The 18003-nt window shown below is 42.5% G+C and overlaps 1 protein-coding gene across 2 annotated transcripts in view; it reads left to right on the forward strand.

Moving 5' to 3' along the window:
• Nucleotides 1–18003, forward strand: part of pdlim1 (PDZ and LIM domain 1 (elfin)) — an 85189-nt gene that overhangs the window by 21979 nt on the left and 45207 nt on the right. For both annotated transcript variants that reach the window (XM_073025168.1, XM_073025169.1), the window contains exon 2: nucleotides 10120–10271. In XM_073025168.1, the coding sequence (XP_072881269.1) occupies nucleotides 10120–10271 (152 nt within the window). The remainder of the gene's footprint in view (nucleotides 1–10119; nucleotides 10272–18003) is intronic.

Raw genomic sequence — 18003 nt, forward strand, 5'->3', positions numbered from 1 at the left:
CTATCTGCTGCAGGGTCTTGCAATCTGAGACGGTGCAATTTCCAAACCAGGCAGTAATGCAGCTGCTCAGGATGCTCTCGATACATCCTCTGTAGAATGTGGTGAGGATGGGGGGTGGAAGATGGACTTTTCTCAGCCTTAGCAGAAAGTAGAGACACTGCTGGGCTTTCTTGGCTATGGAGCTAGTGTTGAGGGACGGGGTGAGATTCTCTGTCAGGCGAACACCAAGAAATTTGGTGCTCTTAATGAATTGTGTTCTAATTCCTCCAGTGGGATCTCCTGTGTTGTGCTGAACACAGGCCCACTCGGTGATGGACTCATTCAGCTCTGCTTTGCCCCAAACAGGATTCAAAATTGTACGTCTCAGAGCTGGATGAGTTGACTGGATTCCACGGCAGAGCGTTGGTGGCCAAGTTGTTAAGTCACCGCAATTCAAGATCAACTTTTGTGTCTGCCAAGCCTCTTGTGTTCTTGCCAGGAGTCCAAGAGTATGTTCCTCATAAATCCAAAATGTACTCAACAGATCACTTGAAAGAAGTTTATCTCCCGCTTTTACTGTGTAGCTCTGCACATGGAGTTAGCAACCGGAGCTGTAGTTGCACAAGTCTGTAGTCTGTACTAAGGTTCTCAGATGTGTCAGATTAGCGATTTGCTTCAGACCATGGGCATTTTGATGTTGCACAATCTCTTTTCCATATTCCAACCGGTTTACTTCAAACAAACTTCTGAGGGTCCTAGCCTTGGAACATCCTCTCATCTCAAACAAATGCCACTCCCTCTTCTGTTGCTACATCTTTGTCTTTATGGCCTTACAGAAAAGAGTGTTGTCACGTTTTTAAAGCGTAACTGGCTGGAGAGTCAAAAGCTTGTGTCAATATCCAAACTGTTGTCAAAGCAGGCTTTAAAAAGTCATGACGACTAAACTGAGCTGTAAATCTGCAGCAGATTCTGCTTGCAAAGAATCTGTGTGCACTTCTTTTGCATGAAACAATGTTGGCGTACAGGATCTAATACAAAGATCTTTGGGTGGGATTGAGTCCGCATTCCATTCTGTATCCCAGCATTCCACAACACCATCCTTGGCACTTATGGACATTGGCTTCCTGAATATCTGTCTTTCTAACAGGAATTTTGTGTCTGGAAGTAGCCCATGTTGGGGCCAAACAAATATATAATTGTTCTTTGAGCAAAGATTTGGAAATTCTTTTGCATAGAGTAGCATTTTAGTGCATTGTGTTGTGAATTTATTTATTTATTGAGCTAGAGTGTGGAATAGGCTCTTCAATCCGTGTTGCCAATGTTCCCTCTAAGGTGTGTGTATATGCTCATGCACAAAGGAATTTAAACTGCTTACAAAATGTTGTCTCCCTCTACCTTGATGGCATGTTAAGGTTAAGTGTATTTCACAATTGTACACAATCGCATTTCCTTTTCTGGTTTCTGATGTGGACAGTGTTCACAATGTGGCGTTTGCAATGATTTGCCTGCAGATTTGAAAGCTGGTTTATTTATACTGTTTTTATTGAATAAATTGTTGATTCACAGTGTCGAATTCTAAAGAAGCAAGGGGTGTGAGGTGCAAAAGAACTGCTAGTTCAATTAAAGTGGGATGGCTTCATGAAACAGCAGAAACTGCTACACTGAAAGCTCATGAGGTCAGGAACGAGCAGCTACGAGAAATATTTAGGTACAATACAGAAACTGGTGTTACCTGTGTGTGCTGTCACGATGCAAAAGTTGCTGAGAATTTGCAAGTGGGAAGAAGTGGACTGAGATTTGGAGACTTGACTTTTTAAAGCGTCATTTAGCAAGCAAATCACATAGGTGGTGTGCAAAAGCTTCAGCGAGGAAAATCTTTCATCATCCACTACAGGCTTGCTACGTATGTTTTGTGCGTGCAGATGAATGAGAGCGAAGCAATCAAACTCAGGAGATCAAAATTCTTATTGACAGTGTTTTGCTAGCTGTTAAAATTAATAACTTCATATATAAAATTCAGTCTGCTCTTGTCATTGGGCAAAAAAAAATTGCACAGCAGAAGCTTTTTGTGCACACTGGTCCTTACAGATTAGAGGGAACATTGCCAGCAACCTCTGATTTAACCCTTGTCTAGCATGGGACAATTTGCAATGACCAATTAACTTACCAACCAGTACATCTTTGGACTGTGGGAGGAAACCGAAGCACCTGGAGGAAACCCACACGGTTATGGGGAGAACGTACAAACTCATTACAGGCAGCGGCAGGAATTGAACCCAGATCACCTGAATTGTAAAGCGTTGGGCTCACCACTATGCTGCCTTGCCACTCCTCAGTGTTTTGTTTTCAAAAAAGTTTGTTTTTGAAAGATCTGATTGTTAAACACTCTTCTGGATTTCCCTGCAATTCTGGTTTTGATGTATCTTTCTTGAAATTGTGCAGTCTTCATGTGAGCCTCAGTCACAGAAATGACGCTTTGCATACACAAACCTCGGCACTGAAATTTTACTGTGGATACACATCCTCTAATACTGAAATGGGTCAAAACCGGAGGCGACTGCTGAAGCTCGTATTCTCTAACCTTCACTGTTAACGTCTTTGGGCCTCCTGCCTTCTTGATTAGTAATAGGTGTAACTGACACCTTTGCTGCTGACTGTAGCAGCCTGCCCACCAACCGCCTGCATTAGTATGAGATGAAGGAGTAACCTTGGTGAAAGTTTGATAGGATTGTAAAGAGCATAAGTGAGGAAACAGCCAGTCCATGTTGTTGTGTGTATTCTGCTTGAGACTCTCAGATCCTGAAAGCAATCTGTCTGGATGCATGACGGCCTGGCATGGTAACTGTTCTGCCTGCAGACAGTTGTGGACATGGGTCAGTACATCAGAGAAACCTGCCTCCCCTCAATGGTCGTTGTCTATGCCTCAGTAAAATAACCAACATCATCAAAAGCCCCATCTACCCTGAACTTCTGTCCTTCCCCATTCCCAGCAGGCGGAAGATACAAAAGCCTGAAAGCACATACCACCAGGCTTGGACATCTTCTAACCCACTATTATCAGACTCTTGAATGGACCTCTTTTATGATAATATGGATTCTTGGCTTCACAGTCTAACTCATCATGATCTTGTACTTCACGCAAACACGAGGAAATCTGCAGATGCTGGAAATTCAAGCATCCTGACAAAGGTTCTTGGCCCGAAACGTCGACTGTACTTCTTCCTATAGATGCTGCCTGGCCTGCTGTGTTCCACCAGCATTTTGTGTGTGTTGCATGATCTTGTACTTTACTGTTTACCTACATGGCATTTTCTGGGAGCTTTTATACTTTCTATTGCATTGTTATTGTTTTTCTTTGTTCTAGCCCCATGCACTGTATATTAATTTGATCTGTGTGAACACTATGCAAGAAGAGCTTTTCACTGCATTATGGTACATGTGACAATAATAAATCAAGCCAATACAGTCTATCACTGCAGCCCTTTGTGCCCCCCATCTCCAATTCTCATTCACCTACTTCTGTCTCCGAACTTAACCTGGCTTCACTGGCTCATAATCCTTTACCCCTCCTCATTTGACCAATCAACAGCTTTCCCTCCCCTCATTATACAGGCCATCTTCCTTCTCCACTCTCAAACGTTGAGGCTTCCTTTAGACCACGCAGATGCTGTCCAACCTGCTGAGTTCCTTAGCAGATTTCTTTTGCTCCAGATCGCAGCATCTGCAGTCTCTTGAGCCCCACTCCTAAACATTTCCAGGCTCCCTTAAATTCATCTACTGTATATTGTTAACTTTTGAGCCATCCCAGTCTGAACCATTTCCATCTTTCTAATCGCACCTTGGGTAAAGAGGTTACTGTTAAAACCCTTGGGATGAGCTCTGGTAATTGATGGCATCTGGTGTTGCTCTTCCCCATCTATGGAAACTCTTTCTCCATCCAATCCAGCAACCTCAGTCATCCCTCTGCACATCTTCTCAAAGAGTTGCTGTCTGTTCATCTTTTCCTGATGTGTACACCCTTGTTTTTCAAGTATCTTCTTTATAGATCCTCTCTGCATCCCCATCAGGTCGTCTATGTCCCTTTCATAATCTAGTGACCTGAACTATATGCATTTTTTGAGTGCAGCATACAACGTTCACTGCAGATTTAATACATCTTCTGTACTTGTCAAACTCTACCCCATTAAGCTTGCTCTGCTCTGGTTATGACATTGCTGAGCTGAGGTCCAGTTGTTAGTGACTGAGAACCCATCTTTCTGAAACTCCACCTTGGCTTGCACCTTTCCAATAATTTGACCTACCTCTTCCATCTTGATTTCATCCATCCAGTAGACGAGGTTTTCGGCTTTGTGCATGACACAAAATTCAAGCCAGGTGGCCTCACGGTAACTTGGCACTCCTCATTCCCTTACCAGTACTGTCCTATAGCTGTTGAGTATTTACTTTTTAAAGTATATTATAATTTTGTAGCTGCATGTTTCCCAACTGCCTGCAAGATGTAAAACCACATCCCATAGTTGGGTCAATTTAAAAACCATGTTGTTAGCCAAACCTCTTTGCTTAGTCCCCTGGAATTATTTGTTTTGGAATGGTTGCCTGTCTTTGTAGCAAAAACAACACATAAACTGTTTAATCAAATGCTGCTGTTTGTGTTCTAGCATTGAGCATAGCCACATCAGTGTATCTTCCTATAGTATTCCTTTCTCCCTCATTCAGGCAGGACTCTGTTCATAATCTAAACTGTGCATAAGTCAAAAGTGAACCCAGTCCATCATGGGTAAAGTCCTCCCCAGCACTGAGCTCTTTGCCACAAAATGCTGTCGTAGGAAAGCAGCATCCATCATCAGGGACACCCACCACCCAGGTTGTGCTCTCTTCTTGCTGCTGCCACCTGGAAGAAGCTACAGGAGCCTCAGGACTCACACCACCAGGTTCAGGAACAATTATTACCCTTCAACCATCAGGTTCTTGAATCAAAGGGGATAACTTCTTTCAACTTCCCCTGCTCCATCATCGAAATGTTCCCAGTCAATGAACTCACTTCCAAGGACTGTTCGTCTCATGTTCTCAATACTTAATCCTTTTTTATTTATTATTTTGTTTTGTATTTGTACAGTTTGTTGTCTTTTGCATGCTAGTTAACCGCACAAGTTGGTGCAGTCTTTCACTGATTCTGTTATGGTTATTATTCTATGGATCTATTTAGAATGCTTGCAAGACAATGAATGTTAGTGTTGTATATGGTGACATATAAGTACTTTGATAATAACAATGGTATGTGGGAGAGGATCACAGAAATAGTGGTGATGGGAGAACTGGTAGGCGCTGGAAGAACGGCTACCGGCTGACCTCAGTGAGTGAGTCAGCTCAGCTCTGCAACACTGCTTGACCCAGCCCCTGACTCTTTCAGTTCAGTGGCGGGGTGAGAGAAGGCATGTCTCATCCCCAACTGGGAGAAGATGCCTGTGTCCCCACCCAATCCCGTCGGTACCTAAAGACTTGTTTGTATGTATGGACTGCCATATGTTGAGCATTCACAACCAGGTGAAGACCTGTATCCATGGCATCAGCCAGACCAAGGAGTTGATTGTAGACTTGAGGAGGGGGGAGCTGGGAGAACAGACACCAGTTCTCATTGAGGGGTCTGTGGTGGAAGGATAAGCAGCTTCAAGTTTCTGGGCATCAACCTCCCAGAGGATCTATCCCGGGTCCAACAAATTGATGCAATCACGAAGAAGACACACCAGCAGCTATACTTTGTTAGGAATTTGAAGAAATTGGGTATGCCACCAAAGACTTTTGCGATGTTTTATGGATGTACAGTGGAGAGCATTCTGAGAGGTTGCATCACAGCCTAGTATAGAGGCTCCAATGCAAAGGTCACAAGAGGCTGCAGAGGGATATACAGTCAGCCAGCTCCATCATGGGCACAACTGTCCCCACCATTGAGGACATCTTCAAGAGGTGCATCCATCATTAAGGATACTCACTGTCTGGGATATCACTTTTTTTGTTATTACGGTTAGGTGGGAGGTACAGGAGCATGAAGACCTACACTCAATTATTCAGGAACAGCTTTGTCCCCTCTGCCATTAGATTTCTGAGCAACACATGAGTGCTGCATCATTATTGCTTTTTTTTGGGAATACTTCTTTAGTAATTTATAGTTATTTTTTGTCTTTGCACTGTACTGCTGTCACAAAACAACAAATTTCACATTGTATAAGGCAGTGGTAATAAATCTGATTCTGAAGCAATTTAATGACATCCTAATGTTCTTTTATTATCTTTTTAAACCAGTACATTCTGATCTTAATGGTTGTAACGTGGATTGTGCCCTAATACATCAATGCAGACTATTCAAGATTAGGACACATCTGAGAGTGCTTCAGATGTGTGATATCCACAAGTTTTGATGGACCTCATAAATTATAGACTGGTTTTAAGGGCCATGTAGAGTGGAAGGCAAATATGGTGAGACAGCTGTTATGGATGTTTTACAGATGTGGAAGGCATTGATGGGCCAAGTGGCCTAATTCTGCTCCTATGTCTTATGGTGTCTGGTCTAGGAATAATTACTGTAAGGTCTGAGGTAGAATGGTACGCTGATTCGGTAGGTATTGCTGCTTCACTACTCCAGTGACCAGTGTTCAGTCCTGACCTGTTGAAGCACATTCTCCCTGTGCCTGTGTGGGCTTCTTTTGGGTGCTTTGGTTTTCTCCTGCATCCTAAAGATGTGGAAGCTGATAGATTAATGCCTCAAGTGTGTAGGTGAGAGGTAGAATCTGAGGGGACTTGGAAAGGATAAAATGGTGTTTGGTGTTTGATAGTGAGCACAGACTATTTATCTGGTATGTGACTCCATGAAAGATGAAAATGAAGCTTTCACAGCTAAAGAGCTTTTGGGGGGGGGGGGGGGGTGGCAGGAGGGGTATAGTTTAATGAGGGATCTTGGGGTCCCTGTCCATAGATCTTAAAGTTGCCACACAAGTTGACAGGATGTTTAAGACAGTGTATGGTGTGTTGGCCTTCATTATTATGGGGATTGAGTTCAAGAGCTGTGAGGTAATGTTGTGGCTTTATGAAACTCTGGTCAAACCATGCTTGGAATATTGTGTTCAGTTCCAGTTGCCTCATGTGGAGATCTGGAGGCTTTAGAGAGGGTGCAAAGGAGACTTACCAGACGTATTGCCTGGATTAGAGAGCATATCTTATGAGGAAAAGTTGAGCAAGATAGAACTTTCCTCTTCAGTGTGAAGGAGGTTGAGAGGATAGAGATGTATAGGATGAAGCATAGTTCGAGTATCTTTTCCCCAGGGTGGAAATGGATAATACAAGAGGGGATAATTTTATGGTGATTGGAAGAAAGCATAGAAACATAGATACTGCACAATACAGACCCTTCAGCCACAATGCTGTGCCAAACATATTCTTAGAAATTACCTATGGTTACCCATAGCCCTCTATTTTTCTGAGCTCCATGTACCTATCCAGGAGTCTCTTAAAAGATCCTATTGTATCTGCCTCCACCACTGTTGCTGGCAGCCCATTCCATGCACTCACCATTCTCTGCTTAAAAGAAACTTGCCCTGACATCTCTGTACCTACTTCCAAGCACCTTAAAGCTATGTTCTCTAGTGTTAATAGGGGGGATGTCAGAGATAAGTTTTTTTTACACAGTGGTGAGTGCATGGAAATCACTGGCAGTGATGGTAGAGACAGATACATTAAGGACATTTAAGAGACTTTTAGATTGGCATATGGATGAAAGAGAAATGGAGGATAGTCGGCTATGTAGGAGGGAACAGTTAAATTGGTTTTGTTTGTAGGTCAAAAGGTGGGCACAACATGGTGGGCCAAAGGCCCTGTACTGTTCTGTACTATTCTATGTTTCATGGGTGAGTGAACAGTGGAACTCAATACTGGTGTTTTCTGCTGATGCACACTTTTACACTCAGTGATACAGAAGGAGACTACTTTGTCCACTGTGGCCATGCCAAGCTTTCAGGGTAATCATGTCAGTCTCATTTACCCTCTTATTTGCCTTTATCCCTGAAAAGTTTTTTCTCTCACATATCAATCAACTCCCCTTTGATTCTTTTGCCATTTACCTTTCTGGTAATCTTTAACCCACTGGCATATTGTTGGGAATAAAGCAGAATTCATTGGCTCACAGGGAGAGCATGCAGACTCCACACAGAATGTTCGGGATCACACTCGACTCTATGCAGTTGCTTCATAGGAACAAAAGCTGAGCTGGAAAAAGTTGTGGGAGTTCTTAGACCAAGTGGCATTAGTGGAAATACATGATTAATGTTTTCACTGGATGGCAGAAAAGTTTTCTTTTGTATGAAGCATATTGACTTGAAACGTTAACCTCTCCACAGGTGCTGTCAGAACTGCACTTTGCTTCATTTTGGATATACAGAATCTGCAGTATTTTGCTTTTTATTTTGATGGAGGTATGAACCTCCTTCTGTGATCATAAACCCCACTAGAATTGTTTGTGGTTTAGATTAGTTTCAGTCAGTCAGCAGAGAAAGTTTGGAGTCGCTTATTATGGATAGATATTACAGGTATGGAGGATTTTGAGTACCTTTTGAGTACTTAGCTGGTGGAAATTTGCCCAGAACTGTGTATCAGAAAACTCAGATGGTAGACAAGGGAGTGATTTGTGAGGGGAATTGGTGTAATGTCAACTACCCATGGTATCTTGCTCTGCGTGATGAAGTTGATGACCCAGTGTGTAGGTGACTGGTGCAAGTATAGATCTTTGAGAGACCCCATTGAAATGTTGCAGGAGTGAGGGCGTGAGTTATTGGAGCTCATGTCAGCAACTTGCCAGTTGTTGGAGGTTGTTGCCACTGGATAGATGAGTATGGGGTGGATGAGAGCAGATGCATATGGCAGTCCAGTGGAGAAGATGGTGTGATCAATCATGTTATGGCAAGAATGTAATGCTGAGGTTTTATAAGGTGTTCATTAGACTACATTTTGAACATTGTGAGGAGTTTTGTGCCACGTATCTAAGGAAGAATACTCTGGAATTGGAGAGGGTCCAGGGGAGGCTTTCAAGAACAATCTCTGGGATGAAAGATCAATGTATGAGGAGTGTTTGATGGCTCTGGACCTGTATTTATTAATGTTTAGAAGGATGAGAGGGGAATTTCAATAAAACCTCCTGAATCTTGAAAAGCCTGAATAGAGTCTATATGGAGAGCAGGCTTCCAGTAGTGGAGAAGTTCTTGATTAGTAAGGGTGTCAAAGGTTTCGGGGAGAGGGTGAGAAAATAGGGTTGAAAGGAATAATAAATCAGCCATGATGAAATGATGAGAAAACTCGATGGGCTGAATGGTTTAGTTTTGCTCCTATGACTTGTGATCTAAGATGCTCCAAGTAAAGTCAACACGTGAGAGTTGAAACACGCTGTTTTCAGCCACTATTATGCACTATGCTGTGGGGCATTTGATTACTGGCCAGAGCTGGATCCATTGTTGTGTCAACAATGGTGAAATTTTGCCCTGACAAGCTGCACCATTCAAGGAGCTGCCTGGGTTTCTGCTGCCCTTTTGATTTATCTACTATTTCCACTGGAAGAGAAAATAGAGTTAATTCAGCAAATATTTGAGGAAAATGTGTAGTGAGAGTTTGTGAAGAATTCCATCAAGAGAGAATGAGCTTTTATCTTTTGATTGTTAACTAACGTCTTCTGGGATCTCCTCTAGCAGAAGGCTTATGATTGATAAATAAATTTGATTAATTTCTCAATTTTATGCACAAAAATTTGAAGTTTACATACTTAACTCTATGTTAATACTTGGCTGTTGGAATCATGTCCTCTTTGGTGAAATATTGAATTAGCAACCATTGATGATTCTCCATTTGTGCCACTTTCTTAACACCTCATTTGTCATTGTAAATATCTGCTTTATAATGACACTACCTATGTGAATGGCAGTGCTGTGTTCTAACATTCTGCCCTTGGGGGATAGGTCAGCAAATGCAGAATTGGGAGTGTTTTTCTCAAATGGAATTAAGAACAGAATGTGAGCCGCACATATAAATGACGCTCACTGCATCACCCCTCCCCCGCCTTGACTTTATATTTTGGTAATTAAAATCTCAACTTTATGTTGTCAGATAACTCCAGGGAGTAAAGCGGAGGCTGCCAAGCTGTGTGTTGGGGATGTAATCTTGGACATTGATGGAGAAAAAACTGATGGAATGACGCACTTGGATGCTCAGAACAAGATCAAAGGATGTGGAGATGAGCTGACGTTCCTGATTTCCAGGTAAAACAACATTGTATGAATAAAATACTAAGCACAAGAGATGCTGCTGATGCTGAAATTCCAGAGCAACACATACAAAATAGTGGTAAAGATATGTTTGATAGGATCCCTTTGAAGATGGTAGAAGTTGTGGAGAATGTTGTCATGGATATGGAAGCTTATGGGATGGTACGTGAAGTCAAGAGGAAATCTAACCCTGTTAAGGTGCCAGAAAGATGGGTGAGGGCAGCATCAATGGTAGAGGTAAGGAAATCCCTTTCTTTGAAGAAGAAGGACATCTCTGATATTCTGGAAAGGAAAGCCTCATCCAGGGAACAGATGCAGCAGAGACAAAGGAACTGACCTCCTCCCATAGATGCTGTCTGGTCTGCTGAGTTCTGCCAGCATTTTGTGTTTTTATTTATTTTCAGCATCTGCAGATTCACTCGTGTTACCTGAGAAAAGGGAGTCAGGGTAGGAAGAAGTATAGTCAAGATAGCTGTGAGAGTTGATAGGTTTATGAAAGATATTGGTAGGTCGTTTGTCTCCAGAGATGGAGACAGATCAAGAAAAGGGAGAGAGGTGTCAGAAATAGACCAAGTTATTTAAGGGCTGGGTGGAAGTTGGGGGTAAAGCTGATGCCATTGACGATGTAGCGCCAAAAAAGTTGGGCTGCATTACTAGAGAGGGCTTGGAACATGGACTGTTGTGTTTAATAAAATACTTCTCACTTTTCTCTTCTGAATGGTGAGTAATCCCAGGGTCTGACAATGGCAGCTTTACAAATGGACTAAAGCATTTCTTAGCCACCAAGTGTGCCTTGGTTGTAGGTCACATCCCTGTATTGGTGTGATCAAGTCCCACTCCAGAGACATGACCACTTAAGCTAGAATGTTACTCCTTGTACAGAACTGACAAACTGTTTACCTTCTGTTATGTAAAGGAATGTTGTTGCCAATATTTACTCTTTAAATAATATCTTAAAGAATATATTAGCTGGCTATTTACTTAATTGCCTCTTGTATTGGCTTCCTTCATTGCCACTTCAACTTAAGAAAATGCCTGTGATGTCTTTTGATGAGCAAAGGTCTAAGTCCATTTTAATTAAATAATGCATGATTTTTTGTTTCCTTTAGTCTGTAATTGAACTGTGTGGGTGTAGAAATATCTCATATTATTGAAACTGGCACTTGGCCTATTTGGCTTCTTCATAATTTGGCTAGCATAATTGGAAGCAATGTAGCTACCAATGACTAACTTGCATTAGTTTCTGTAACCAGGTACTCCTAGCCTATTAACTTAGCAGTAGAAGTGTTCAAAGTACATTTAGTATCAAAGTATGTATGAAGTATACAACCCTGAAATACGTCTTCCCACAGACAGTCACGAAACAAAGATGAACCATGGAACCAATCTGTTCAAAGAAAAACATCAGGCCCCCCCCTTCCGCCACCCCCATGCACTGAACAAAAATGTGCAAATGGCAACAAAAAAATCAGAGTGAAAATCCAGAATATAAAACACAACATCAAAAGGCATATTTCAGTATAGTTCAGCACAGTTTTTTTTAATCAAACTTTTTTATTGTGTTTTCAAGTAATTACAGAATAAAAGTGTATAAAAAAAAGTATATTACCCATCCCCCCTCCCCTTAACCCCTCCCCCCTAACATCGTGCATGTCAGTATAGCACAGGGGAAGAATTGCCTGAGCTCCAGTGCCCTGCGATGGAGACAGTGCAAAATGAGAGATGTTCAGACAGTTTTCATCCTGTAATCAATAACAGAGCAGAAGGGGATCGTTGGGAAGGAAAGGGATGGGGAAGCTGAGTGACAAAGGAGAGAGAACATCAGAGGAATTGGCAAAAATAATACTAAAACTCTGATGTATAATGATTGTGATTGAATATTCTTCACGGAAATGGTGGAAACATGCAGTCCGGGTGAAGCTCTTGGCGTGTTGAAACATTCAGCAGGTCAGGAAATGTCCTATCCATCCCTCCCCACCCTCTCTATAACTTCAGCATAACCTGTTTTCTCTCTTAGTCCTTCCACGGATGCTGTCTGGTCTCTCAAATATTTCCATTATCTTCTATTTTTGTTTTGTATTTCCAGCATCTGGATTTTTTTTGATTTTCATAAATAACCATTTTTCACATTGTTTTTGATGGCGAATCCTGTTTGTTGTCCGTGAATCTGCTTCACGTTTAGGTGTGTGCGGGTGAATTAGAACTCAGTTTGAATCTCTTCATGTCTCGCAGACAAGGACCCACAGTAGCTGCAGACAGGGAACAGTAGACTGAATCTTTTTTTTCAGTCTTCGGGAGTGTGTCAGGACCTCAGTGTATCGGGTTCAGCGTTCTCACAGGATGGAGAATGAGATTGTATTTCTGCTGCAGATTGAGAACCAGGGATCAGTGGGGCTTCCCGTTGGTGAGCTGGGATAACTCGCTGTGTGGGCTGCAAGCTGCTTGGGCAGCGGTAACACGAGTACCTTCAAAACGCAGCAGATGGGAATCTGGGAATCATTTTCATGCATCAAGATGGAATTTTTATTTTCTCTTAACTTTTAACAACTGCTGCAGACAATTAGTCTTCAGGGCACAGACTGCAGGTTTTTTAGGTGCCAACATTCCCCCCCCCTCCCTTTTAATAATGATAATGTCCAAAGGCTTCAGATTCCGGTTGGTTTCAGGACATTGTGTTTTCGACTAGAGTACGGCAGGTCATTTATGATCACTTATTGATTTATTTTAATAGCAGCTCTTTCAGTTTCCACACATCTCCCATGTGGCCACCATAACCGCAAACTTTCCCACTAATACTTCATTACAGCTGCGTTTTCCACAGGGACTCCATCATCTCCACCTCACGGTTCCCAGTTACTCTCTCTGTCTCAGTTGCTCTTTTCTCCTCCAGAGCCTCTCGTCAGGATTTCCTGTTACATTATATCTGTCAAGAGTGTTGATTGTGTCTTGACTGCCATTTCTCATACCTTCTTTATTTCAGCTCCTTTCCCCATATAATTGTCAGCTCAGTTTCTGCTTCAATCGGAGGGTCATGGTTTCAATTCCTAATACGAGTTCATCGCCAATTTACCTGCGCAGTAGTGAGCAAATGTGTCACTGACAGAAGCTCTGATTGTTAAACTGTCTTAATCTGCCCTTTCCGGATGCAAAAACCATGGTTCTTGCACCTTATTGTCTTGCTTTCTCTGTCAATGTGACACCGTATGCTGCATTCTGTTATTGCTTCCCCTTATATTACCTCAAGGTACTTTGTTTTGAAATGATCTGTATGGATGGCTTGCAAGACTAAGTTTTTCTCCATATCTCAGTACGTGACAGTAATAAACCAATACCAATTTGTATCATGTCGACCAATTATATCACAAGCAATGTGTCTTAAATTCTGATCGTTGTTGTGTTGATTGTTTGAGACTGTGAATTTAGTCTCTAGTGGATTGGAAATGTGGTAAGATCCCTCAAGAAGGAGGGGGAATTAGGTGGAAAAATTGCTGGAATGTTTTATTAAGGAAAGGCTAGAGACTGAAAGCTTAAGACCACATTGGTTCTGCCTAATTATGTTATGAAAGGGAATACAGAAAACTACTAGAGTTCTTTAGGGAACACACACAATGCTGAGTTCCTCTAGCATTTTGTGTGCGTTGCTTGGATTTCCAGCATCTGCAGATTTTCTCTTGTTTGAGAGTTCTTTAGGGGATGTAATTGGCATAGAAGATAAAGGGAAGCCAGTGCTTATAGTATATTTGGACTTCATGAGGTATTCTAGTAAAGTGACATATAACTGCACAAAATAAGGGGTATAGGTTTGAAGGTACCTGGTATAGAAAATCAGTTCACAGACCTAAAATGAATAGTTGAAATAAATAGCTAGAACAGGGACCACTGGTGATGGGGGATGAATTTTGACAGTACCTACCATACTTAGAAGAATAGAAGGATAGAACATTACAGTGTACCCCTTTGTTACAGAGAAGCTGTGTTTCTAGAAAGCCTTTGCCACTTTTTGCCAAGGGTTCATGTTACAGAAAAATCACAATACCAAAGTTTGTTGTTTCTTTTATGTTTTGTTCTCCTAAAGATTCCATAAGAGCAAATTTTTATCCACATCTCAAATTTCTTTGGTAGTGAATTCCATAAAGTCGTATTTCCATGAACTGCTGAAATGTTGGGACTATCTGTACTTAGATGTTGTGAGGATAATGAATGAGAATTAACATATCTTAGAGGGTAGATTCCTTCCTGGAGAAGTCTATAACTGAGAGGCATAGCCTCAAGATGGGTGGTCTATTCAAGCTGGAGATGAGGAGCAATTTCTTCCGAAGTTTGTGATTAGTTCTCATTCTCTACCCTAGAGAGCTGGGGGTGAATTGAGAAGCAGGGAGGTCGGGGGGCGGGGGGGGGCGATCACTTCATCTCCCTAACTTGGTTTCACATATCATTTTCCAGCTTGTACTCCTTCCCCTCTCACCACCTTCTTATTCTGGCCTCTTCCCCTTTCCTTTCCAACCTTGATGAAGGATCTCAGCCTGAGACGTCAACTCTTTATTCCTCTCTGACGTTCCTCCAGCATTTTGTGTGTTACTCTGATCTTCCAGCATCCACAGAATCTCTTGTGTTTATGATTTATCCTACAATGCAACGTTTGAACCAATTTACTTGGTCATTATCATTTAACAGTGTGCTCTGCCCAAGTGGCCTGTCTTGGTTCCCTACGCAAACAGTGAGTGCACAAAGTGCTTCTTTGGCTGTGTTGGGCTTTGGGAAACAGTGAGACTGTGATCGTGGCAACAGAAACATAGGTCAGTTTTCTTTACTGCCCTTTCTGCATATTGAATGAAGATGACCCAGAGGTGACCATCCATGCCAAATCAACCTAAAGTCACCCAGACTAGTCCCTGCCTCATGTATGTCAGCAGTAGCAGTGATCTGGGTCCTTTCATTGAGTCATAGTCACACGACACAGAACTGTTCCTCTTGTCCCATCATTGCTATGTCTTAGTGTTTGATCCACTGTATTCTATACTTTTATACGTTGGTTATTTAAGTGATGGCCCAAAGGCTTAAATATCATGAGAGTCCCAACCACCACCACCACCCTCACAGCAGTGTGTTCCAAATTGTAACCGCCTCTGGGTGGAAAAAAAATCTTTTCTTTTAATTCCCTCCGAATCTCTTGTTTCTCATCATTCTGAGGCCCTCTATTGGTCGGGATCAACCGTGGATGTTGGAGTGGTATATGAGGTGTTGCTCCTCCAACCTGTAGTAGAGGAGGCCATGTATGGCCATATCCGAATGGGAATGTGAAGCAGAGTTGAAGTGGGTGGCAACCGGGAGGAGGAGCAACACCTCATATACCGTCTGGGTAGTCTCCAGCCCCTTGGCATGAACATTGAATTCTCCAGCTTCTGGTAATTCCCTCCCCCTCCCTTCCCCCATTCAAGTTTCACTCTACCTCCTCCTCCAGCTGCCTATCATCTCCCTCATGGTTCTGCCTCCTTCTACTACCCGTAGTGCTTTTCCCTTGCATTCCTTCTTCACCTTTCCTGCCTATCCCCTCCCTGCTTCCCCTCTCCCACTCCTTGATCTTTCCCCTTACTGGTTTTTCACCTGGCACCTACCAGCCTTCTCCTTCCCACCCTCCCCCCCCCCACCTTCTTTATAGGGCTTCTGCCCCTCCCTCTGCAGTCCTGACGAAGGGTCTCGGCCCAAAATGTTGACTGTTCATTTCCACGGATGCTGCCCGACCTGCTGAGTTCCTCCAGTGTGTTGTACGTGTTGCTTTGACCTCATCTTCTGCAGAGTATTTTGTGTTTAGCATTGAACTCAATGTAGGTTGGCCTTAGGGACTCCAGTTCTGGATTTTTCCTCAGGTTTTACTCCTGAAGCCTTCCCCCATGAGTGCATATAGCCACAAGGCAGGATAGGTGCCTTGTGACTCATCATAGGTACCTCTGTTTATGGAGAAATTTTGTTTTTTTTAACTATCTGCTATGTCTCTCATAATTTTTTGCATATCTCCTGAGAGCTCTCCTCTGCTCACAGGAAAACAAGCCCAGGCTATCCAGTAATGCAAGAAGAACATGCTGGAAAAGCTCAGCAGGTCCGACAGTATCGGTGAAAGGTGAAATGGTTAATGTTTTAAGACTAAGGCTTTTTGTCAAATGTGAGAATTATCTGGAATATTGATGCTGTCCTTGCTTGTGGCAATCAAGATTTAAATATCAACACAAGATTCTTGCGGATGCTAGAATCCACCCTCTCAGCAGTGTGTTCCAGGTGAGAGGTGTGTCAGAGGCCTTATTTAAACAAGGCTTGCATTTCTGGCAATGGACTGAGTGAGTGAGTGAGTGAGTGAGTGAGCTGACCTAAGGGACCTACTGGTTTTCTGAAGTCACCACTTTTACCAGGAATTATCAGCCATGGCCCCCTTTACACCCAGAGAAATAATAAATTCCAAGTAATTTTTCCATCCCAGTCCTGGACAAACCTGGAGTGCTGATTATTTTGGGGAGTGATAAAGAAAGAACTGCTGGAATCGTCACTGGACAGAAGTCCATTGAGCTGCAAAGGAAACTTCAAAACTGGAGTTACTGAGTTGATGGAGCAACTGATTTACTGTAGTCAATTGCTCCCATAAGTTGTGTTTGGCAGACTAGTAAAATATGAACTGGTTAAAACCATACCTTTTTTGTCCATCTTTCTGTGTGTTACTGGGTGATTCTGATTGTGATGAATGGGCCTGTTGTTCCTGTAACTCATGGGTCATGAATGTTTGTACATATTTCCCCACTTCTTTTCCACTCATTAACTTCTCAATGACCAGAATGTAGCTGGAATGCAGTGACCTCTTCTACATGTTCCTTTTTTTCTCCTTACAGTTTTTTCACACCTGCTGTGTGTCTTTGATTTGATGTTTTCTCCTTTGTCCTTACACTCACTAGTCAAGGAAAATGACTTTGGACCTGATGTTCATGACTTGCAGATGTGATGTTACTATCATTGTTGAATTATCAGTTCTTGATCTCATTAGTTTATGCTGCTAGTACTCTTGTAAAAGCATGGAGACATGACCAAGAGCTTCAGTTATTGTTCATCCAGTGTGTGGCAGTTCTGTGGGTGAAATGAGGGAGGGTAGACAAGAATGGGCAAACTGGTTCAAGCTGACAGGAAGGCAATAATAACTCAAATAACCTCAAGTTACATCAGTGGTGTATAGAAAAGCATCTCTGAATGCACAATACATCAAACTTTGAAGTGGATGGTCTACAACAGTAGATGATCACTAATGTACACTCGGTGGCCATTTTAGGTACAGGAGGTACCTAAATAAAGTGGCTACTGAGTGTATATTGCAATACAAACGGTGATGAACGCCCTGTGCCCAGAGTGTTTCAGCCCCAGGGAGAGACAGCCCTTGCACTTTTTCATTATTGTGTCTGTAATCCAAATGGCATGCAAAAAATCTCATGCCAAACTCTGCCCAAGTCTGACAGGAGGCACGGTGCTCTGTCTCCTATTGTTGGTGATCATTCTAGGCAAAGTGGCATTGTGAGTGGTTCTGCAACAGGCTAACAATAGAGCAGACCATATACAGACATGAAACTGCACGGCCTCTGGCTGCCTTATTGATCCATTATTCCTAGCTTGTTCCATTTAAGGGATCTTCCCCCAGCCCCTGCCCCCCCCCATCTCTTAATGCATGTGTGTTAATCTGCACAAACTCAAGACT

Source organism: Hemitrygon akajei, chromosome 21 (genome assembly GCF_048418815.1).
Source record: "Hemitrygon akajei chromosome 21, sHemAka1.3, whole genome shotgun sequence".
Lineage (NCBI taxonomy): Eukaryota > Metazoa > Chordata > Chondrichthyes > Myliobatiformes > Dasyatidae > Hemitrygon > Hemitrygon akajei.